At 35.6% G+C, this 25,939-nt stretch overlaps 1 protein-coding gene across 1 annotated transcript; it reads right to left on the bottom strand.

Annotated features, from left to right (window-relative positions):
• Positions 1-13,897: 13,897 nt before the first annotated feature.
• LOC147401936 (putative serine/threonine-protein kinase PBL7) lies at positions 13,898-25,817 on the bottom strand. Its single transcript, XM_086444456.1, has 7 exons — positions 25,766-25,817; positions 22,607-22,743; positions 22,025-22,214; positions 21,499-21,890; positions 20,336-20,424; positions 14,035-14,254; positions 13,898-13,942 (listed from the first exon to the last, which is right to left on the bottom strand). Exons 1-7 carry the CDS (start codon positions 25,815-25,817, stop codon positions 13,898-13,900), a joined length of 1,125 nt encoding a protein of 374 aa, XP_086300582.1.
• Positions 25,818-25,939: the final 122 nt, after the last annotated feature.

The following is a 25,939-nucleotide window of genomic DNA, read 5'->3' as shown; positions in this document are numbered from 1 at the left end:
ATGATAACTGCTCTGATACCAAATGTTGGATACTAATCATGCACGTTAAAATTATGCAAATAATCAAATTCAAGTAAATTACATCCTACTTATTTGAATGATTATCACCCATTACTTCCTAAAATTTCTTGTTATTTGAATGAACAATGCTAGATCGATTGTGTCGGACATTGAACTAACTTGGAGGTGTGCTTAGAATCATATATGCTTTTCTCAAAATATTAGTGAAAAAGCATATATGGTTCTAAACACACAATCACGTCAATTCAATGTCCAACACAATGTTGTGGGAAGCCACATTAGGGTTTTCCTATTTCAATTACTTGTTCATTCCTAAAAGAGTCGTGATAATTTGACTCCCCCACATGGCATACTCAAAATACTCTCTTGAAGTGGCATGTATTAAAATCATAAATTTTAGGCCTCGGGATATACCTATTCACATCGCCATAAATATGTGCAGTTGTGTATCCTGAGGAAAAAGATCTATAGTTCTAGCACGTGCCACATAAAGAGAGTATTTTGAGTATGCAATGTGGGGGAGTCAGAAAATCATTACTCTTCCTAAAATCTTCCAGCCAACCCAATCAATTCAAATTTTAAATTAACAGTTGGGTTGTAGATAGGGGTTTTTTACTCATTCTACAATATATTAATATTCTTTCAAACAATACCAAAGTCAAGGGATTATGTTATCAGGTTTGAAAATACAAGGGGAATATACTAAATATAAACTAAAACCATATGGGTATACAAAAATTAACCACAATTATAAAATAAGAAAAAATAAAAAATAAAGAGAGAGGAAAGGTGATGGATCCTATGCTCAAGCGTGCATGAGTATCAGTGCGTGTCCCCACTACCCCCCCGTTCATGCTTCCATTCCAGTCCAGAAGGAAACACTTATCATGACCAACTAAAGAGTCATAAAGTCTTATTAAGCTTTATAACTTACACAAGCTTATATATTCAAATTCTAGATCACTGCTTTTTAACCGTTGGATCAATTTTTTAGAATGCGACCCCACATTTGATTGGTTGGGTGAACGAAACATGATTAGGCAGAACTCCATTGGCTTCAAACATTTGAGAACTCTGTGCTTGTTGTTAGTAGGGGTCGCACTCTTAACACTTACAAACACAACTCGAAAACCATACAAAACTAGTGAGTTCGGTTCATAATAGTATCAATCCGTCTAACAAGGTTATTAAATGGGTTGGGTCTGGGTTAATTATTCTGTGATTAATGTAATTTTAAATATATCAATAATTATTTAAAAATTAAATTATCCATTTTTATGATAAAACCCACTTTAATGGTATTTTATTTTTTATGGAGGAAATTAAAATTATTTTTTTCAATAAAGATCAGAATTTTGTTAAACAGGTTATACATGGGTCGGATAAGATATACCTATTCATAAATGGGTTGGGTTTGGGTTTAAGTTTTTAACATGATTATTTAATGGATTAGGTCTGGATTTGGTAAATTTTCATAATACCCGTACTTCAACCCGACACAACATGAGCCATTGCCACCCCCTACGTGTTAGTTTGATTAATTTCTTGAAAAATTTAATTCCTGTTTGTTATTTGCTCCAATTTTCGTGATTGGAATTTGTTTTCCCGTCAAATTAGGAAAATATTTTTCGCTTATGAGAGACTGCCACCAGTAGGGTTTTCAATGGGCTGTGTTCGTCATGGATCTGATTTGGGTTTGGTACGTAGGCCCATTAGGTAGCCCAACCTGGCCCAATTACGTATCTAGATATATTCCAGAATTATAAATAGTGGTTCAAAAAGAAATTTCTAACAATGAAGTAACGAATTCAAGTCTTTGTGACTGATTTTTGAAACAAACAAACAAACATGGACAAGCCTACAAAAAAGCCCAAATCATGCAGTCTGGGAAAGGCTTGATCGAGCTTGGACTTGTGCTATTTATGAGTTGGCCCGATTTGCCTGGCCCATTGACAGACCTAGCCACCAGTTCGGATAGGCCCCATAGGCATAGGTTAGAATCAAATTACAAGGAATGTAATATTGCATATTTGAAGATGTTATTCATATGGACCCATGGTTTTAAAATTCGGTTTTGTGTCTTGTCTCGTCCATGCCAGATACGACTGGAATCAGTTTTTCGATACGTTTGAGACGTCTCATTCAAAAATTTGAAAAGTGAATGTGAGGTATTAAATCTCGTCCGAAAAATTGACTTGTCCATCCGTTTCATCCATGCTTGATACTGAGACGACTCGGGCAATACATCTCAGTTTCAAGCGAGTTTTGACACCATGTATGTCCGGACCCATTGGTAGGAGTTGTAATAGGAAGTAAGGGGACTAAAATGGAAAATGCTGGAATGACATTAAAATTGACATCGTTTCACGCATTGTTGACGTGTACAAAGTATAGATGCTCTTCAGTGAGATACGAATGAGAAGTATTTATGGTTCTGTGCATAGAACCACGTTAGTAATGTGTGAAACATGAGGAGAATGTCTGTCCTATGTACTAGTGACGTACGAAGAAGAATAGTACATCACTTTACTTACTTTCTTATAAACAAGGGTACTTTGATGTAAAGTTTCATCTTTATACTCTTAACAGTATATTTTCAAAGCAAGGCTCCACTCGGTTAGCTTATTGATTGAATACCAGACTACTTCAAACTCTCATGAAAGAGCTAGCCAATGGCGGCTCGTTCCATGAGACTACACGAGCTAGCCTGCCTGACTACTTACTACTTGTTTTAATTAGCTTCCTTTATAATAATTACTAAATGTCACTCGAGAATGACTCTACTAAGATTTATATAATCAATATTTAAAAAAATCTTTCTCTTCGAACATGGCAGAAGATTCCAACCAAAATAAAATTATTTTGTTGGATAAATCTTCAGTGTTGTTCTATATATGAGGTTGGAAAAAAAAAAAAAAAAACTCGTGTTCGATAATAACCCAATTAGTTTTATGGGTTACTTGTAAGAATCATGCTGGACTGATCTCAAGATTGGACCTCACATTGTACACCCTGACGGGAAAGTGTTTGGGATGTGCAATACGAGGTCCGATCTTGAGGTTACTTCAGCATTATTCTACTTGTAATGGTTGAAACTTTGCAGTAGTTGAAGGTAGATGTTGCTCGGAATAGAGTTAAATTCTGTGTTATTTCATGGATCAAAGATATTGATTTGATTCATTCTCCTATATTTCCAATGTATGGGGAAGGGAAAAATGGAACTCCTTAGGGGTCAGTATTATAGAACTAAGTATGAATTATTTTTTTTACAAAAATGGGTACCAATTTTGTGAAATTTTTTTTTTAATGAAAAAATATAAAATGTGAAATTAGCTTTGTTTTTTTTTTTTTGACTTGAAATAAATTGAACAATTATGATTTTTTCCCCCCCAAAACTATTAAACTAACCTTGAAATACCAAAATGTGAATGGTTGAATTGGTTTGTCGTTCTAATTGGATTGATCCTTGTGAATAACCCACAATAGCAAAATGGACACTCGGATCAAAAGTTCTTCCCTAATTACAAAAAGTTTGGATCTCACAACTTCTATACAAAATGGGTAAATTACCATTTTGTGAGTTGAATACGACGAAATTCTGATTCCAGCTCACTTTTCGTTTTAATTCCCAAAACATGAAGATTGAGATCACATGTATTTCAAAGTGATGATATCGCTCATACAAGGTAGAGAGATCACTGATATTTATTTGAAAAGTGATAATCTCGCTAAAAAGGAACGAACCTGTGAGAATGGGGTATCTACAGTGGTGTACAATGCTGAGCAAGGACACTCTTAAGGCACTTCTCGTCTAAAATAGACGTGTGTCTATCTCTCGAATACACATAGTACTGCGGGACAGGATTGCACTTAGGCACTGTTCACAATCAAGAAGTACAGTTGGTACAACTTTTGATTAATTTTGCTTAATGAGCTCGGCGAGGCCTAGAGTCAAGTTTAACCAATTTTAATTAATTTTTTTGTGACTGTGAATCCAATTTATTAGAAGGGCAATATATCGATAATGAAATCTAATCTTATGGTACCATCTTCATAAGGGTGCCCTTATTACTATGTGCGAATTGGTGTGTACAGATTAGTCACTTAAAGTCAATACAAAAACTCACTAGCAAAGGATGCGTGAGTGTTTTAAAATTTTACCTCCCGTTTTAAACGGGGGATGATCGAACTGAGTCGACTCGGGCCACCAACACCAAATTTGATGTACGAACCCGAGGGGCTGAGATAGTTTCGTCCCACTATCGTCCGTCCCTAAATCTATTACAATCCGAGACCTCTCGGATACAATTAAAAAATTATTACAAATTCAAGTTCCTAATACAAATTATTTTCTAAGAAAAATAAAATGAAAAGAAAATTGAAATTTTGTTGTCTTCTTGGTGAGAGAACCAATTCAGTGGATAAAAGTTTCACGTGTCACCCTTCATCGACTTCCGTCGAGTCCTTCACCTGAAAATAACAAAATTATCCACGTCAGAATGCTAAGGAAATAAAACAAATATTCCCATTATAATGTCCATGATGTTAGAAACTTGTTCGACAAAAATCAGCAGCAAAAGTTGCCATGTCACCAGGGAGCACTAGGAGGCTACCACTGAGCGGTGAAATTTTGATGAAAATCGATTTGTCAAATTGGAACTAGTTTCTGATATCCCGAGGATTGTAATGAAAATATTTTCAAAACTGTTTATGTTATTTTAATTTCTGTTTCAAGCAAAAACGTTTCGGTTTTGTTTCGAATCTATTTCGGACTCTTTCCGAATTGAAAATGAATCAAATCGCTGTCCCCGACAGCGACACCAATTTGTTCATTGTAATTCTTGATGTAGATTGCAGATGAACAAATATTCAAATGAAACTTTGGGAAGTCGAATTCGTTCCACAGGGACAATGAAGATTCAAATATTCATTCGGATTAAAAATCAAAATAGAGTTGTAAAACAAATTCATTGAAAACAAAACATATTTGTAACATAATAGAAAATGGAAATTAACTTGAAATTAAAATTAAAATAGAAAATAAAGATTGAAGATATAAGAAAAATGAATTAAAAAAGTCAATTCAACCTTTGCAACCCATCCATAATGCAGATTAATTCTAAGAATAACTCAATCCATGTAGCAAGTCATTGCTCATGGATCGAAAAGTGGAGCAGTTTAATCATTAAAGGTAACTAAAAGTTATTAATGAAAATCCAGATTTAATTGAGATTGCCTAACTTATATTTAAACTCTTTACAGAGCATAACTGTTCTTGAACTTATCTAAGTAATGGCTATCAAAGTTTGAATCAGAAATATAAGCTAGATTATCTAATCAAATGAGAGTTTTTAGAATAATTAACATGTAAGCAAAATAAGGAATTAAAATTACATTAGAGGGATGAACTTGTTCCGGCATCCTTGATCTCTCTAAGAAGGATCTAGCCACTGATTGCAAGGTTCATAGTTACAGCAATAACAAAAGGAAGAAGATGATAGATGAAAAAGATGATGTAAGATGAAGCTGCATTTTTGATTCCTTCTTTAAATGATTCTCCAAAGAATTACAAAAAGAACTAAAGAAACAATTGATCCTCTCACAACTACAAAAACTCTTTCTAAAAGAAAAATCAGGAAAAATGCAGAGAAATTAGGGAGAAGAAGAAAGTCAAGAGGGATCCCTTCTCTGAAATCAACCCTCTAATTTATAACATTCATAATCGAGTTATTGGGTCGACTTTTCGGATGATTTGATTCGAAAGGACCATTCAGTTACAATGGTCGAGCCTTCTAAAAACTTCAGTGCAAATCTCAAGGCAAGATTCCTTGAGATCACTGCGGAGCACTAGGGAGACACCGCGGAGTGGTGATGTGGTGGCTGAACGCGATAAAATTTTGTCGGTTGCTCTCTTTTTGCTTGCACATTGTAATGAAGTTTGTTACACGATTTGTTGACTTCCAAATGTGCCTTATTTACCTGCAATTAGTACGAATTCTCATTAGCTTCATTAATTTGAAAAATTAATATAATTTGCTATTATTTATAGGAACTAACACTTAAATGTTGATAATCTTTGTGAATTTACAGTCCCAAAATTGAATTATTGGGACCTAATCAATGTCTCCCTCTGTTCTGGCATACACCTTCTCCATGTTAGTTTTAATCCTTGAGATTTGCTGAATGCACTTTGCTTCCATACCTAGGTTGGCTTCACTAAAAGCCTGGAAGCTGTTAACAAGAGAGTTATTCTTGTTCTTTTTTTTCCTCTTCTTGGGGGGTCTAGAGCTCCCTCCTCCTTTTGTAGAGCTCCCTGAGGGGCATTGAGTATGGAGTGTTGGGGTAATTTTAGAAACCTGAACATTGGCTTTAGGTATTGGGGGTACGGAGCACTCCCTCTTTTCCACAGAGTTGTTCCATTCCATAAATTCTTCCTCAGAGTCTTCATTAGCTTCTATGGGGTCCACTAATGTGTTGTTATTTTCAATGGGCCATGGGGTTTCTTTCATCCTGATTCCAACAATTGCATTAGGCCTTTTTTTTGTTCTGATAGCTGACTTGCTTCCAATCACTTGCACCTAGTTCTGTAATAGTAGCCTCCTCTTGGTTTTTCTTCTCAGCTATATACTCTCCTTGGGGGTTTCTTCTTTTGCTCAACAGGCTTACAATTCCTAACATTGGGAATAGTTGGAGTTTTGAGTGGCCAAAGGTAATACAAGAGCTACACCTTGGGGGATACCAATCATATTCTACCCTCACATCAACACAAATATCCTTGTTGATCCTCACTTTGAGGGTTCTGGGGAAGTTTGAGTTAGCCTTGATCTCCAAACAAATTCTGGCAAATGAGAGCCTATTACCTTCCTTAGTGGCATTGTTCATGTACAATGGCCTTCCAACACCACTAGCAACATAACCAAGACCTCTAAGTAGTTAAGAAGGTTGAAGAGCTTGATCTACAAGGGGATGGAGGCTGATTTTCTCTTTTCTGATTCCACTAGAGGATCCCAATACTTGAGTACCATAAGTTTCCCCCCAACAAACCAAGGGCCTTTGTTAAGAACATTATGGATTCCTTTTCTTCTCCAAATCTCAAAAATAAGAGTGTGTTGTCATCTGAGAAAATCTCCAGGGAGCCTTTCACTTTCCATAAGGAGGTCACGGCATTTTTGACCAATAAGAAAGGTAATTTAGCATTGAAAAAATGTCCTACCAAGTTGCTGTCCCATGTAGAGATTCCTTCTTCCAAAACATCTTCAGGGCAATCGATTAGTTAAAGCTGTCAAGCCAAAAAATTTTGCCCAGGGTTTGGGAGTCTCTCCACCTTTTCTAGTCCCTATCTCATTGGTTCTCTCTATTGTGACTGACCCTCTGCCTTTATGGAAGTTATTAATGGGTTTACCAACGTACCCTTGATTACCTCCCCCTTAAATAAAACTAATAAAATGAACAGTATGCCATTTGGTAAATTTTCAATTTTGCTATACCAATTTGGCAATTCTCCCTTAAATAAAACTAATAAAAACTGTGAATAACTTTTACCCAATCATGTAAGGATTAATCAGAAATTGGAAAAGATAGAGATAAGTTAGGATAAGAGGGTAATGCCATTTATTGAAGAGTCGTTTTTTTGCTCATAGTGCTCACAGACTCGTCAATGATTGCCACGTCAAGCATACATGGTTAGTTTTGTAACTAATAAGGGTATTTTAATAAATTAAAAATATCATTCAATACACGTGTGCATATGTGATTGCTCACAACCAGTTGCTTGAAGCAATTTGTATCAAGGGTAGCCTCAATTTACAAACTTACCCATGTTAGGGAGGCCCTTAATACACGTGACTTTGTGCCATTGGAAGTTGCCATTGGTTGATGGGATTGAATTTACTGGGGAGCAAAAAATTTCTATCATTGACAAGTTCTTAGAAGATGATGGGAGATAGGTTAGGAAGGTAAAGATGAGTTTTTTTATCTATTTATTTTATAAGCTAAACTAACTAGTAGGTAGTTGGTTACCTATCCCTAAGTAGTCCTACACATATTGTTAAATTGTGAAGGAAATTAAAAAAAATCTATTAAAAAAATATTAACAAATTTGTTGTTGATATCGATCAAGTTCTTGATCGATGTTGACAAATTATAGATCATCAAAATCATGATTGGGGTGTAATAAATATTTTAATATGTAAAAAAAAAACTAAGTTTAAATATTTGAATAATGTGTTTATATAATTATTTTTGTTGTATCAAATGCTAGCTAATGATAGACGTATTCCTAAAAGTACGATTACTATAGATATTATAAATAATCGTTAGGGTCACATAACAAGTGGTATTTGGACAAAACATGTATAGGATGTTGCATGTAAGTCCAATAACCACAAGGTCATGGTTGATTTCCTCAAAGACATCATCTTCTCAAGATTTGGCACCCCTTGTGCCATCATAAGTGATAGAGGGTCACATTTTTGCAATCGTGTCTTTGATAGCTTGATGACAAAATACCTCATAATACATAAAGTAGCTACACTATATCACCCATAGACTAGCGGGCAAGTAGAAATTTTCAACAGGAAAATTAAGACCATCCTAGAAAAAATAATTATTCCTTCAAGAAAGGATTTGTCATCAAACTTGAAATTATCTCACCGAATCAAATAATTTGGTCGAGTCGGATTTAGATTTAGTGAAGACAATATGGTCTAGATATACTTTTAACTACTAAATTCCAAGTCTAATTCAGATATGGATACAGATCTGAATAAAAAAATTGGATCTGTGTATGGATATACTCAGATCCAAACCGAAATTGGCTCATTTTAAATCCTAACCAATATCCACCAATTTAAATTAAGTATCATAAAATATAGATTGAGTCTCATCACCACAAATTTATCATAACTAATTAAAGGGACGAGAAAAGAAGAAAAATTAAATGCTTCCATAGCCTAATACAAGAATTACATATCTTTGGCTATAACATAAAAATAATAAAACATCCTTCTTAATTTATCTTCATCCTCGTCACCATCGCTTCTCCAAATCCATGCTTATAAAACAGAAATAATGAATAAAAAAAATAATTAGATTAAAAAAAAAAAAAAAAAAGAGAGAGACAAAAAAATAATAATATGATTTAAAAATGAGTAATTAAAAAAATAAAAAATAAAAAATAAAAACCTTCAAATAATTGTTGATATTTGAATTAATTCCTATGTTCATGATTTAAAATGACATATTAGTGAGAATAACTAAAAATGTCAAAACGGATTATGCAGGTATATGTCCCTAACGTAGACCCGACCCATTTCATAATCGTGTTAGACAAGTCAACACTATTATCACCCTAACCCAATTAGGCTTGACCCAAACTCACTAATTTTGTATATATAGTTCGCTAGTCATATTAAGATTTCGACCCATATGTATTTAGAAGTCTTTTAATTTGCAGATCGATGTTATTTTAGTCAACATTGTGACATAAGCACCTTAGGAACACATGAGTTGCCCCTGCAGGAGGAATTTTAGAAAATCCTCTTCAAAAATATATTTGGCCTTCTCATGCAAAATTGGGTGGACCTCTAATTTCATTTGTGCTGGGCTAAATCTTTCAATAGGCAGAGAGTTGATGCGTGAGAGCGTAAAACTCTAGAGAGAAGGTAAATCGTGGGTGTGGGGAAAAAAGACAGATGACCCAAACAACATCGTCAAAGGTTGTTAAAATTGACCCAAGTTAAAAATTTGGTCGTTTTTATTGGGGCGACTGATGACATCTGTTGGTTAAAAACAACTTCTCATAGTAGTCGTTTTGTCCGCAAAATCAAGGTCCCAGCTTCTTTATTATGACATAGTGTTCCCTATGGATCGAGCCCAGCCCGTATCGGAGCTTTGCTCAATCCCTAGACCATGGTCTTGTCTAAGGACTAGTCCCACGACACCCTCACATCACACGCAATGTATATGTGAAGGTGCACCCTCGCGGGTGGCACTGAGGAATTATTGCTTGCCAACCCCTTGGGGTTTCTAATATATTCTTTTTGAATCCTTTAATATGGATCCTTTATCTTCAATCCCCAACATTAAAAATCAAATCAAAAAGTCATTTCTCCTTCACTTCATCACCTTAACAAGCATGGATATGAATTTGATTAAAGTCTATAAAGAGTCGGGATAAATCGACGCACAGCAAGGGCACAAAGTCATTATCCAAATCTAAAATCTAAATTAAGAAACCATACCTTCCGTGCTCTATTGCTAATCTAAGTGATTTTGACCAATTACATTGTTGGTTGACCTGCGATTTTGAGCAGGTTGACTGTCGGCCCACCCATGATTTTGAGCAACTACATTGCTGGTTGACCCACGATTTTGAGCAAGTTGACTGTCGGCCCACCCATCATTTTGAGCAAATTGATTGTCGGCCCTCCAATTATTTTGAACACGTTGACTGTGGGCCCACCCACCATTTTGAGTAAATCGACTGTCGGCCAACCAAGAATTTTGAGCACGGTTTTGAGCAAATTGACTGTTGGCCCACCCACGATTTTGAGCAAGTTGACTGTCGGCCCACCCATCATTTTGAGCAAATTGATTGTCGGCCCACCCACCATTTTGAGTAAATCGACTGTCGGCCAACCAAGAATTTTGAACACGGTTTTGAGCAAATTGACTGTTGGCCCACCCATGATTTTGAGCAACTACATTGCTGGTTGACCCACGATTTTGAGCAAGTTGACTGTCGGCCCACCCACCATTTTTAGCAAATTGATTGTCGGCCCACCCATGATTTTGAGCAAAGTGACTGTCGATCCACGCACCATTTTGAGTAACTACATTGTTGGGCAACCCACGATTTTGAGCAAGTCGACTGTTGGGTAACCCACGATTTTGAGCAAGTCGACTGTTGGTTGACCTATGATTTTGAGCAAATGCACTGTTGGCAGCAAATACACTGCTGGCTGACAACCCACCATGGCTCTTGCTATGGTTCGACTCAACCATATTGCAGTAGATCAGGGTCAGCCAAATCTAATATTGGGGTTAATTAGAAGAGTGTACAGGTGGGAGATTCCTACACATTGTTCTCCTTGCATGTATATATATATAAAACTCCTTCTAATTGAAGAAATTAAAATATATTTTCTCAAAAACTCATGAAGAAAATGATTAAGGAGTTTGTTTTGAGTATAATCTTAGTCGTGCTTGATTGACCTCAAGATTATACCTCATATTGCACATCAATGTGAAAGTGTGCAGGAACCATAGATACTTTTTGACGTGTATCTCGATGAAAAACATCTATGATTCTTACAAACTTTCACATTAGGATGTGCGATATGGGGTATATTCTTGAGGTCACTCCAACATTATTCTATATTTATGGTAGTGGTCATTAGACCGTGTGTTCACATTGTTCTTCATGCACATATATATATATATAAAACTTTGACTAGTTGAAGAAATTAAAATATATTTTCTCAAAGACCCATGAGGAGAATGAATAAAGAGTTTCTCGAAGCTACCAAGAAATCATGTATATATATATATATATATATATATATGGGTGGCATTCGGAGGCCCTAAAGAGGGCCAACCATTTTTCAATATATGGGTTAGAGGCTTCAGAATGTGCTGATTTTTTTGTGAGAATGATCTCTATGATGAGGAGATCATCCTCACCAAAAATCAGCTCATTCTGAAACTTCTAACATCATCAAAAGTGGTTTATAAAAATCGGACGATCCACGATTCTTCAACTTGTAAACTAGGGTTAGAAATTTCAGAATAATTTGATTTTTGGTGAGGATGATCTCTTCACCATATAAATCATCATCACAAAAAATCAACCCATTCTGAAATCTCTAACCTATATATTGAAAAATGTTTGACACAATGTTTGGCTTTCTTTAGGGCCCCCGAACGCTTCCCATGTATAGATAAATCCCACTTGTTGGAGAAAGTAAAATATATGTTCTCAAAGTCAACTAATGAGGAAAATGACCTCGAAGCAAGCTAGAAATTTAATTCTTGCATATATATATAACCCACTTGTGGAGAAAGTAAAAATATACTTCTCAAAGTCAACTAATGAGGAAAATGACCTCGAAGCAAGCTAGAAATTAAGTACTTGCTTATATATATCCCACTTGTTGGAGAAAGTAAAAATATATTTTCTCAAAGTCAACTAATGAGGAAAATGACCTCGAAGCAACCTAGAAATTTAATTCTTACATATATATATAACCCACTTGTGGAAAAGTAAAAATATATTTCTCAAAGTCAACTAATGAGGAAAATGACCTCGAAGCAAGCTAGAAATTAAGTACTTGCTTATATATATCCCACTTGTTGGAGAAAGTAAAAATATATTTTCTCAAACTCAACTAATGAGGAAAATGACCTCGAAGCAACCTAGAAATTTAATTCTTACATATATATATATAACCCACTTGTGAAAAAGTAAAAATATATTTTCTCAAAGTCAACTAATGAGGAAAATGACCTCGAAGCAAGCTAGAAATTAAGTACTTGCTTATATATATCCCACTTGTTGGAGAAAGTAAAAATATATTTTCTCAAAGTCAACTAATGAGGAAAATGACCTCGAAGCAACCTAGAAATTAAATACTTTTTTATTGATTGTGGGCTAATGGATTCAAAACTAATATATATACATATATATATGGGGGGCGTTCAATGGCTAACTTTTTGGCAAAACATTTTTCAAAACATGAGTTAGAGGTTTTGAATGGGCTGATTTTTGGTGAGGATGATCTCCTCACCGTAGAGATCATCCTCACCAAAAATCAGCCCATTCCAAAACTTCTAACTTATGTTTTGAAAAATGTTTTGCCAAAAAGTTTGACATTGAACGCTACCCTATATATCACCGTAGAGATCATCCTCACCAAAAATCAGCCCATTCCAAAACTTCTAACTTATGTTTTGAAAAATGTTTTGCCAAAAAGTTTGCCATTGAACGCTACCCTATATATATATAAGGTCCCCGTTCAGCAACAAACATTTTGGCAAAACATTTTTCAAAACATGGGTTAGATGTTTTGGAATGGGCTGATTTTTGGTGAGAATGATCTCTACGGTGAGGAGATCATCCTCACCAAAAATCAGCCCATTCCAAAACTTCTAGCCCCAGTTTACAAGTTGAAAAATCGTGGACCGTCCATTGTTTGTAAATCATTTTTGATGGGGTTAGAAGTTTTGGAATGGGCTGATTTTTGGTGATGATGATCTCCTCGTCATAGATATCATCCTCACCAAAAATCAGCCCATTCCAAAACCTCTAGCCCATGTTTTGAAAAATGTTTTGCCAAAATGTTTGTTGCTGAACATTTCCCATATATATATATTTATATATATATATGGGTCCCGTTCGGCACCCTAAGTTTTACCACACACTTTAACAAACGCGTTTTGTCCTACATGGGTTAGAAGTTTCGGAATGGACTGATTTTTGGTGAGGATGATCTCTATGGTGAGGAGATCATCCTCACCAAAAATCAGCTCATTCCAAAACTTCTAACCCCATCAAAATGATTTACAAAAAATGGACGGTCCACGATTTTTCAACTTGTAAACATGGGGTTAAACATTTCGGAATGGGCTGATTTTTGGGGAGGATGATCTTCTAATCATAGAGATCATCCTCACCAAAAATCAGCCCATTCCAAAACTTCTAACCCATGTAGGACAAAAAACGTTTGTTAAAGTGTATGGTAAAACTTAGGGTGCTGAACATTTCCCTATATATATATATAGGGTCCCGTTCGGCACAAAACATTTTTCATGCGTTGGATAACAACGAAATGGGTGGTCGAGATTCAAACAACAGGTGATCGGGTTTAAGTGAAGGATTTTAACAGCGCCATCCCTCAAAAGTTTGTATATTAGTGCGTCCTCCCTGTCGATTTAAAAAAAGAAAAGAAAAACAGAGAGTGAGAACTCTCTCATTTCCTCTCTCGATAGAACCAAGTAAAGCCCTCTTGTGCTCACCCTCTCATTCCTTGATTCTCTCATGAAACCTTCTTGCTCAAGCTCTCTCATTCTCGCTCTCGCAACTACCTCGACAGAACTATCTCTCTCGTTCGACGATTCTCTGATTCTCTCACAAAACACGAACGGCTGACCTCCATCGACGAAGCACAAATGACTGCAACTTCGACCTTTCTGCAACTCCATCGACGAAGCACGAACGCCTGGAACCTCGACCTCTCTGCAACTCCATCGACGAAAGAGAATGAGTGAGTAAGAGCGAGACCGAGAGCGAGTGAGAGACCGAGCGAGAACGAGAGAGATACCGAGAATGAATGAGAGAGCTGGAGCGAGAGTGAGAGAGAGAGAAGAGAGGAGAGAGAGAGAGAGAGAAAGAGAGAGAGAGAGAGAGAGTGAGAATGACAGAAGGTTCGACAGAGAAGAAAGGTAACAGAACCTTACTTCGTTCGGTTTGAAAGAGGAGAGGGGCGTCGCCTAAATACGATGAAAATGAGGGACGGCACTGTAATTAACTTATAACTTTATAAAACAATAAAATTAAATCTGATCCATTCATTTACTTTAAATCTGTCGGCTTAAAAATGTTTGCCAAAATGTTTGTTAAACTGTTTGGCGCCGAACGCCTCCCATATATATATATATATATATATATATATGGGTCCCGTTCGGCACCTAAGTTTTACCACACACTTTAACAAACGCGTTTTGTCCTACATGGGTTAGAAGTTTCGGAATGGGCTGATTTTTGGTGAGGATGATCTCTATGGTGAGGAGATCATCCTCACCAAAAAAAATCAGCTCATTCCAAAACTTCTAACCCCATCAAAAATGATTTACAAAAAATGGACGGTCCACGATTTTTGAACCTATAAACATGGGGCTAAACATTTCGGAATGGGCTGATTTTTGGGGAGGATGATCTTCTAATCATAGAGATCATCGTCACCAAAAATCAGCTCATTCCAATACTTCTAACCCATGTAGGACAAAAAACGTTTGTTAAAGTGTGTGGTAAAACTTAGGGTGCTGAACATTTCCCTATATATATATATATATATATGGGGACGGTTCGAGGGACGTTTGAAAGCAGTGTGTTGGAAACCGATGTTTCCAACTCGTTGGATTTGACGGTTTGAACGGCTGTGATTATCATTTGGAAACAGCTGGAAAGCAACATGTTTCTAATAAGATTTCATATAATTATAGAAATCTCCCTCCAATTTCTATTACCCTTTGTGTGGGCATGAGAGAGTAACTTTTCTCTCCATTAATGATGTGACTCACGCCACATGTCAAATGGCTGTTGGGCTATTGTGAGAAAAAAATCACTCAGTACTGGAGCTTTTTGCTAGAGTTAGTAATCTCTCTCATAAACCTCAGGTTTGTGTAACAACAGAAGAGATTCAGAATCAGCTTATGGCACCTGTAATCTACAGGTAGTTCAAGCCCTCCTATGTAGAACTGTAGAAGATAACACAGTATTTTTTTTTTAAATTAAAATTTTGTAGGGGAAAGACCCCCTTAGTCTTCGTGTACAGATCCGCCTACCCTGTCCTTAAGTAGAACTGTGGAAGATAACACAGTATAAAAGTATATTTTGAACAATTTTTGTGGGGTTACGCCACCCTTATGTTACATCGCCGATGTCTTTAGAATCTCAGCTAACCCTCGGTGGGTGAAGGTTAAGAAATGACATCAACCTCTCTTGACACCCCTTACATCGTAAACCCACTATGAAAAAGAGCTTATATATACTAATAACCTCTCAGAACACTTACAAAAGAAGTAGTGAGTAAAGTAAACATGACAATCTGATTTTCTCTGCTCGTGTTTTAAACTGTCTTTTTCATGCACCGATCCCGATCCACTTCAAGATTTCAGTGTCGCTGATTTGCAGTCCTGGTATTTAAATTCTTTTGTTACAGCAAAGTTTTAAAATTAATGATAAACTCACGTTAAGGTCAATCGAGAGAGAGAATGAGGTTGATCGATCGATCGAGAGATCGAGAAACATTTCACCTGTGTTCGAGTTCACAGAGAGAGAGAGAGAGAGAGAGAGAGAGAGAGAGAGAGATTGGATTTAATTTTAATAAATCCCGTAATAGAAGGAGTTTTTTATAATTAAATGAATTTTTATTAAAAACATGTTTCTTTCCAGCTGTTTCCAAACGATAATCACAGCCGCCGTTCGAACCGTTAAATCCAACAAGTTGGAAACATCGGTTTCCAACACTGCTTTTCAAACGTCCCTCGAACCGTCCCCTATATATATATATAGGGTCAGGTTCAAGGGCCATCTGAGAAAACATATAAGAAAACTTTCGTTTTTAATAAAATTTTAAAATATGAGTTAGAAATTTTGGATTGAGCTGATTTTTTGTGAGGATGATCTCTATGATGGGAAGATCATCCAAAAAAAAAAAAAATCAGCTCAATCTGAAACTTCTAACCCCATTAAAAGTGATTTAGAATGTGGACCGTCGATTTTTTACCACTTTTTATCACTAATTTGTAAATCACTTTTGATGGATTTAGAAGTTTCTGATTGAGCTGATTTTTTGTGAGGATGATCTTCTCATCATAGTGACCATCCTTGCAAAAACAGCTCAATCCAAAACCTCTAACGCTTATTTTGAAAAACGAAAGTTTTCTTATATGTTTTCTCATATGGCCCTTGAACCGCCCCATATATATATATGGGAAATGTTCAGCAACAACATTTTGGCAAAACATTTTTCAAAATATGGGTTAGAGGTTTTGGAATGGGCTGATTTTTGGTGAGGATGATCTCTACGGTGAGGAGATCATCATCACCAAAAATCAGCTCATTCCAAAACTTCTAACCCATCAAAAATGGTTTACAAAAAATGGACGGTCCACGATTTTTCAACTTGTAAATATAGGGCTAGAAGTTTTGGAATGGGCTGATTTTTGGTGAGGATGATCTCCTCACCTTAGAGATCATCCTCACCAAAAATCAACCCATTCCAAAACCTCTAACCAATGTTTTAAAAATGTTTTGCCAAAATGTTTGTCAAAATGTTTGTTGCTGAAAGGGACCCTATATATATATATATATATATGGGTCCCGTTCAGCACCCTAAGTTTTACCACACACTTTAACAAACGTGTTTTGTCCTATATGGGTTAGAAGTTTCGGAATAGGTTGATTTTTGGTGAGGATGATCTCTATGGTGAGGAGATCATCCTCACCAAAAATCAGCTCATTCCAAAACTTCCAACCCCATCAAAATTGATTTACAAAAATTGGACGGTCCACGATTTTTCAACTTGTAAACATGGGGCTAAACATTTCGGAATGGGCTGACTTTTGGGGAGGATGATCTTCTAATCATAGAGATCATCCTCACCAAAAATCAACTCATTCCAAAACTTCTAACCCATGTAGGACAAAAAACGTTTGTTAAAGTGTGTGGTAAAACTTAGGGTGCTGAACATTTCCCTATATATATATATATATATATATATATTAGAAGATATAGGGAAATGTTCAGCACCCTAAGTTTTACCACACACTTTAACAAACGTTTTTTGTCCTACATGGGTTAGAAGTTTTGGAATGAGTTGATTTTTGGTGAGGATGATCTCTATGATTAGAAGATCATCCTCCCCAAAAGTCAGCCCATTCCGAAATGTTTAGCCCCATGTTTACAAGTTGAAAAATCGTGGACCGTCCAATTTTTGTAAATCAATTTTGATGGGGTTGGAAGTTTTGGAATGAGCTGATTTTTGGTGAGGATGATCTCCTCACCATAGAGATCATCCTCACCAAAAATCAGCTCATTCCGAAACTTCTAACCCATGTAAGACAAAACGCGTTTGTTAAAGTGTGGTAAAACTAAGGGTGGCGAACGGGACCCTATATATATATATATAGGGTCCCGTTCGCCACCCTTAGTTTTACCACACACTTTAACAAACGCGTTTTGTCTTACATGGGTTAGAAGTTTCGGAATGAGCTGATTTTTGGTGAGGATGATCTCTATGGTGAGGAGATCATCCTCACAAAAAATCAGCTCATTCCAAAACTTCCAACCCCATCAAAATTGATTTACAAAAATTGGACGGTCCACGATTTTTCAACGTGTAAACATGGGGCTAAACATTTCGGAATGGGCTGACTTTTGGGGAGGATGATCTTCTAATCATAGAGATCATCCTCACCAAAAATCAACTCATTCCAAAACTTCTAACCCATGTAGGACAAAAAACGTTTGTTAAAGTGTGTGGTAAAACTTAGGGTGCTGAACATTTCCCTATATATATATATATAGGTCCTGTTCAGCAACAAACATTTTGGCAAAACATTTTTCAAAACATGAGTTAGAGGTTTTGGAATGGGCTGATTTTTGGTGAGGATGATCTCCTCGCCGAGGAGATCATCCTCACCAAAAATCAGCCCATTCCAAAACTTCTAGCCCCAGTTTACAAGTTGAAAACTCTTGGACCGTCCATTTTTTGTAAACCATTTTTGATGGGGTTAGAAGTTTTGGAACGGGCTGATTTTTGGGGAGGATGATCTCCTCACCGTAGAGATCAACCTGACAAAAAATCAGCCCATTCCAAAACCTCTAACCCATGTTTTGAAAAATGTTTTGCCAAAATGTTTGTTGCTGAACATTTCCCATATATATATATATATATATGGAAATGTTCAACACCCAACCATTTTTGTCTTACATGAGTTAGAAGTTTTGGAATGGGCTGATTTTTGGTGAGGATGATCTCTATGGTGAGGAGATAATCCTCACCAAAAATCAGCCTAGTCCAAAACTTCTAACCCCATCACAAATGCTTTACAAGAAATGGACGGTCCACGATTTTTCAAATTGCAAATATTGGGTTAGAAATTTTGGAATGGGCTGATTTTTGGTGAGGATGATCTCTATGGGAGATCATCCTCACCAAAAATCAGCCCATTCCAAAATTTCTAACTCATGTAAGACAAAAATAGTTGGGCAAATTATTGGGTAAATGGTTGGGTGCCGAACAGGACCCATATATATATATATATATCTATAGGGAAAAGGTTGCATTGAAGAAGGGACCATGTAGAGCATGGACTAAGGATTTCACCCTTACTAAAGGTCCTTGGGATCACATTGTGACATCCAAACACATGATCGATGCTTCACAATTGTAGAGGACACAATTCTATGAGTTTTGAATATTTTATTTTATTTTAACGACAAGTGTTATTTTTCATCGTTGAATTTTTATTTTAAGTTTGGGAGTTAAGTGGAAGTTTGATGGCCATCCATTTTCAAAACCCTGGATCAAGCTCAAAGGAAAACAAAATTCAATTTTATTTTATTTTTTGGATCCAAAATTTTTGATGAAATTTAGAGGGCTGTCAGAATTGTTGATGTGGTAATCCATCAAAAGTGATTTACAAGTAGATGAGTCATCAACCATTACAATTTTTACCGTTAACTTGTAAATGACTTTTAATGGGGTTAGAAGTTTCAAAATTGGTTGATTTTTTTAAGAGGATGATCCCTACACCATATAGATCATCTTTGCAAAATAAAAAATCAAGTCATTTCAAAACTTTTAACCCTATCACATAAAGGATTGTCACTGGCCTACGTGCATCCTCTTTAAGGTTAAGGGAGGTAAAAAAGGAAAAATAATAAAGTTAGAAAGGTATTATTAAGAAAGAGAAAGATGAGAAAAAGACAATAAAGTGGGTTAAAGTGGAAAGATAGTAAAGTTAGAGGTATTATTGAAAATGGGGTAAAATAAGAAAGATAGTAAAATTGGCGAGATATATTTAAAAAAAGATAGGAGAAGAGGAAGACGATAAAGTTGAAGGGAGATGAACCCTTACCAAAAGATTACTGAATGCAACTTTGTTACTATGATTCTGATATGAAAGAAATACATGTTTTTTCTCTTATCTCTCCATCAAATAGACAGTTGAGATAATTGGAAAAACATAGATTTTCTAGAGATTAGTATATGAATTCAACAGATTAGAACCATTATTTACATTTTTCGTAGGAATCCCTAACATCTCTGTTTCATTGCAAAATAGAGATTAATAGTAGTTGTATCCCAAGGGCCTATCATCATAGTTTCTATTAACAACAACATTGTTGCAGAGGTGAGAAATGTCTTATAGAGAGCAACCTAGTCTGCACCTCAACCCAATTCATCTTCCATTTGCATTATAGGTTGCATTCAATATCTGCTTCGCAAACAATTATTTGGAAAGACATCAAAGTACTACACGAATTTATTTGCAACATATCCATTTGGGTCACTTGTTTGTTCTTACCTTGAATTTGAATCCCTTTCTATGTCTTCAGAAACAACACTTTGGCATTCATCCGAACTATCTTCGTCTCGCTTGAAAAATGGTCGCACCTGTTCAACAGAATAACAACATTGACACCAAGTAAATATCGAAGAAACAAGGCAAATAAATGATTTTGGACCATGGTTTCAATCAACTTGAATACAAGGTAGATATGAATGCATTGTTCAACAAGGACAGAGATATAAGGTATACAGTAAGGCTCACCAACACATTCGTAAAAATTATCACATAGTATTTGAAAAAGTTCAAACAATATCCATGACTGATGAAAGAAAAGTTACATGTTAATCAAAAACCAACCTTCTAAATTCGATTAAAATTATGAAGATGCTACTTACTAGCTTTTGATATGTAGTAAAGTCAGCCATTGAATAATTCTATGCTTGCTCAAAGCTATTAGGGGGATATGTTTATTGTTTTATAAAACAAAGCTAAAAGGGTATTTTTGTTACGAAATTATTGTTCGTTTCAAATTTTACTGTTTTGGTAAAATAACTTATTTACCAAAATGGTAAACTACCATTTTGGTAATTTTTAATTTTCGGTGAACATTTTGGTAAATTACCCAATATTTGAAGACTACTAGAGTCGTGATTTTCTAATGCCCCCCATCTGACACGCGCCCCTGACGTGCATGGCATGGGCTAGAACCATAGATTTTCTCCTTGGGATACACAATTGTACATCCCCATAAATAAGTGCAGTTGTGTATCCCAAGGAAAGAATCTATGGTTCTAGCACATGCCATGTCAAGGGTGTGTGTTAGAGGTGGCATCAGAAAATCATTATTCAAAAACCTATCATTTTATTTAAGAGTGTTTGGTGAACAAAGGTAGTGGCTCTTGATTGAAATTTAGTTGTAGGTTTGACTGAATAAATTTACAATGGTGATTTATGATGAGTCATATTTTTAACTGAAAATGATGGATTGACCTCGTAAGAATTATGATTTGTCCCAACTCTTCTTGAAGCCACGAGCATTCCAATTAACTTCTTGTAGAATAACAGCTTTTATTTCATCGACATCATTTCCAAACTCCAATTCATAGAAAATCAAACCTCAGATGGATTCACATTCAAGAAATTATGGAGATACAAAAAAGAGTAAGGAAGAAAATTACCCAAGAAACTAAATTTTGTTCTTCAATTGGCCTCCTAGTGTCCATGGCTCTTCGTCCTGTGATTAACTCTAGTAAAACAACTCCAAAACTGTAAATATCCGATTTCAAGGTCAGCTTACTTGTTCTTGTATACTTCAAGGCACGAGACCTATATGCCCCCTCCATGGATCCTCGTGATAGCTTAGTCTTATCCCAAGTAGGACCAAGCTTGGCAAGCCCTTCGGAGAGTTTTGGATTGAACCATTCATCCAACAAAATGTTGGACAATTTTACGTCGCAATGTATAACAGGGGGATTTGCATTGTCATGCAAATATTCCAGACCTCTAGCGGCCCCTGCTGCTATTTTCATTCTTGTAGACCAGTCCAATGGTTTTTGGTGTGGAGCAAGATCTGCAAAAAAATTTGTGACTAGTATTGCAATTTTGTCCAAAATGAATTATTACAAAATCAAAGGAAGATTATTACTTAAAAATTTTCTTCGAAGAAATATCATGAAATCAAAAGATCTAGTATAATCGACATACCTAGAAGATGACTTTCTAAAGACCACAATTGCATATACTCATAAACCAAAAGCCTTTGATCTCCATCAGCACAATATCCAATGAGATTAACCAGATTTTCATGTTTAATGAGACCTAACTTTATAACCTCATCAATAAACTCTTTGTTTCCTTGCAACCCATTCCTGTCCAATAGCTTAATAGTTGCAAGCTGATCATAATGAGCTAAAATTAGTCATAAGTTTCTTCAATTATTCCAAGAATGCTAGTACAAAAAAGACTTTAGAAAGCGATTTTTAAACGATGTTTATGGGAGTCATGGTGTCTAGTCTTCTAATGAAAATGTGCACATAAAAAGGGATTTTAGACATCAGTTTTCCCAAAATCGATGTCTAATGTTTATATATAAACCAATATCTAAAATCCCTCACAATTAGGTGCAATCTCTCCACCCGTGAAAATTGCACTTTAAATGTTATTTTTTCAACAAAAAAAATGTCTATCTTATATATATATATATATAAGTGATGTCTGAAGTCCTTTTTGTAGTAGAAGAAGAAAAAGAAGGTGGCCTCAGTTCATAATAGCTTTGTCCTCATTTACCTTAGCACAATATTTAAGGTACCCCTTGTAGACTATTCCAAACCTACCTGCTTCCAATAGACATTCTCGTCGAAAATTATTAGTTGTTGAGGCAAGCTCACAAAAGGTGGATCTTTTCACTGCAATAGTTCCATTTAGTTATTAAAATATCGAATACCCTTACAGTTCTTAATATAAACTTCCAATAATTCTATCAAATTAATAATGAAGCTCATTAATACCCAATGCCAGTAAGAAAGATCGTATCCAATAGCCTCACAAACTAAGAAGAATGAACCCAAGAGAAGCCACATAAGGTTGCTCGCTAAGCTTTGAAGACAAATCCAATTGCTATGATGGAATCAATGGAAAGCCACATAAGGTTTCTTTCTTTTCTGATCATAGATGGATCAATACTGCATGTAACAATAATAAATTTCCTCTCTCAAAATTAACATCTACATTAAAAAAAATTTGAGAATATGTTATGGTTTATGGAGCCTGATAGAGCTGGTCATTAAGGAGGTATTATTCTTCAAGCCGCACAAATTTTCTATTTTCTGTGAAAGAGTATAATATGTTAACTATGAATTTTCTCTTCATAGTAGAATCGGTCTCAATCTTGAAAGAACCATGTAAAATCTTTGTATTTTATTTGTGATTGCATCTTGCTTTGTTTTCTTTCATTATTGACTTGGGTCAACTTTTGTACAAACTATGTATTGATGTGAATCCTATTGCTATTAATTTTTAGTCTCATTATATTGAAATCAATCCCTCACAAATAACTTTACAAGTTACAAAGAAACATAAATAATACATGGATAACATCAAAAGATGGTTGTTGAAAATCATAGATCATCATCAAATCCTTAGAGTGAAAATTTGGTATTGGATGGATTATGAAATGGTGTCAAAGTACTGGTTGGGGGGGGGGGGGGGGGATGAATATTAGAGATACCCGCCCTCCCCCCCTCATTTTCAAATTGATGACTTAGATCCCTTGACGGCTGCCCTTAACAAGGGACCAACAACAAATCATGCTTTGACAAAATAACTATTGGTCAAAGGCTGAAATACCGTTCCGGTCAAGTCATGCCCATGTTTGGGAGGATAAGAAATTGTCAAAAGACTAAAATATCCTCACAATTAAAATCTAGTAAAAAAATCAACATCTCTAATATCAAAATTAGTATGAGACGTCAGATTTAGTGTGTAAGATTGAAAGTCTTGAGTTTTCTAATTTAGAAAGCTTGTTATCATCTTCAACCTCTCATTTTGATAATTACTAAAATCCTAGAGAAAATTGACATCATCCATTCATTCTTTGTATAAATCACACAACATAAAAGAGGTAGCAAATGTAATCTCAAAATCATGATCATAGTTGTAAATCTCAAGTTTTTGCACCTTTTTTGAAAAAAAAAAGTTATTTTTCCCTGGGATTTTAATTTAAGATTTGAAAGTTCATTACTCATTCCTTTTTTTTAGGACTTTTTAAAATTATTTATTAAATATGATGCAGCCATGAAATTGTAGCCTATAAAGGACGTTAACTAAAATATTGAAAGCGCCTTCGATCTATGGGTTGCGAATCCACTTTTTTTTGGGTCTGGGAGTCGCCACCTAGTTATTATGGTCTAGGAATCGAATATTGACTTTAAATAGATAAAAACATTGATCTATAAAAAGAATAGGTCCGATGATCATGTTACGGGGTTGGAAGGTGATAGGTACTAACCCCACCCAATAAACGTCGGTCTCTACTTTTTCCTAAAAAGTTACATTACTAAATAGACCTAAAAATAAATAAAATAAATAATAAAATAAAAAAGACTATTTTACCTAGGTGATTACGACAATACGTTCCCTCAGAACTGGCGGAGAGCGTCCTCGTGTGAGTTTTCCTATTTTTTCTTAGTCACTAGATCCGATTTTGATCTCCAAGATAAAGTATCTTCCTCCTAGATCTGAGTGTTTTCTAATTTTTTGGAAGATTTCTAGGTGTTTTTGAAGGTTTCTGGATTTTTTTGAGCAAAAACTACGGTTTGAATGTTAAGTAGGGAGTTAAGGCTTCAGATTTAGGGTTTTGGGAAGGTTGGGGGGGGAATGTTTCTGACCTCTTTTTCCTAAGATTTCTATTGACCTGCGAGATTGGGTTGTAGAGACTCTTATTTATAGAGTTTTTTGGGAGTTTTTAAGTTTAACTAGATTTCTTTTAGATAAGGTGAATTAGGGTTTAATTAGGATTTTAATTCTTACGTACAATGAAAGAATATTTTTTAAAAGTTTTTTTGAGAATCTCCCTAATTATATCTTTAATTCTTTGGTCTCCCAAATGGAGGGGTCTTTTAATAAATATCAGGTGGGCTCCATTTGAACAAGTGGGCTACCACTTAAAATTTGGCCCGTGGGCTTAATTAATTGATTTTATTTGTTTAAAATTTTAAATTTAGTTTATTAAGGTTTCACTTTATGTTCATTAATATTTTAATTATTAATTTTTAAAATTTAAATTTTTAGGGTTGAAAAATTATCGTTTTGCCCTCAAAGAGGACTTTTGCATTTCGAAGTTATGAAGTGGTAAGAATTTATGCAAATTCTTTTCATTTGAAACATTAATAGTTAGAATGGGTCCTGCATTACTTCTGATTTTAGCCAATTTCATTTTCTGCTTATGGGAGAATCACTTTGATAATCCGAGTCAAACTAACATCATCGAATTTTAGAATCAAATGATGGGTAAGAATTCTCCATTGATGATCAATGTTTGTTTATGTTTCATAGATGAACATCTTGGACAATGCGGTGAAAATGTTACCTTACTGTGATGGCATAATGACAAAGCTCCTCAAGGACTTCTCAAGCAATCAGTTAAGAAACAAAGAGATACATGGCTAGATATGGTTGGTTGCCAATTACAATAGGTGAGTTGAGGAATGGTTTTCTTTGTCCCTCTACCACAAAACAATAATGATGAATTGCTGTTTGGCCCAACTACAAACCTTCATGGTGCATCAAGGAGTGACCATGAACAGAAAGCTTTCTCATAATTTCGAAGTACCAACTCCATCACTGGTGGTTATTCCACTCATAATCATGCTTCTCTCTATCCCCCTATATGAGCATTTGGCATCTGTGTTTGCCAAGAAGCCCTTGCGGAAGAGTAACTGTTCTAACCTCTCCGACGTATAGGCTTGGGACTTGCTCTGGCATCTGGATCAATGGCCATTGCTGCAGTAGTGGAAGTTAAGAGGTGTGGGGCTGCAAAGAATCACATTACGCTATCTGTCTTTGGGTTGGGGTGGCAATACTTTCTACTTGGTGTGTCAGATATGCTTACACTTGGGGGAA

Source organism: Akebia trifoliata, chromosome 5 (assembly GCF_017979445.1).
Source record: "Akebia trifoliata isolate Shusen 1 chromosome 5, ASM1797944v1, whole genome shotgun sequence".
Lineage (NCBI taxonomy): Eukaryota > Viridiplantae > Streptophyta > Magnoliopsida > Ranunculales > Lardizabalaceae > Akebia > Akebia trifoliata.
Note: the sequence above shows the minus strand (reverse complement) of the source record. Positions and strands in the feature narration are given on the sequence as shown.

Coding starts and splice junctions, on each gene's coding strand:
- LOC147401936 (XM_086444456.1), bottom strand. CDS start 25,817: ATGGCCATTGATCCAGATGCCAGAGCAAGTCCCAAGCCTATACGTCGG. Junction 22,215..22,606: donor ACCTTAAATATTGTGCTAAG/GTAAATGAGGAC, acceptor CATTATGATCAG/CTTGCAACTATTAAGCTATT. Junction 21,891..22,024: donor TTTAGAAAGTCATCTTCTAG/GTATGTCGATTA, acceptor ATTTTTTTGCAG/ATCTTGCTCCACACCAAAAA.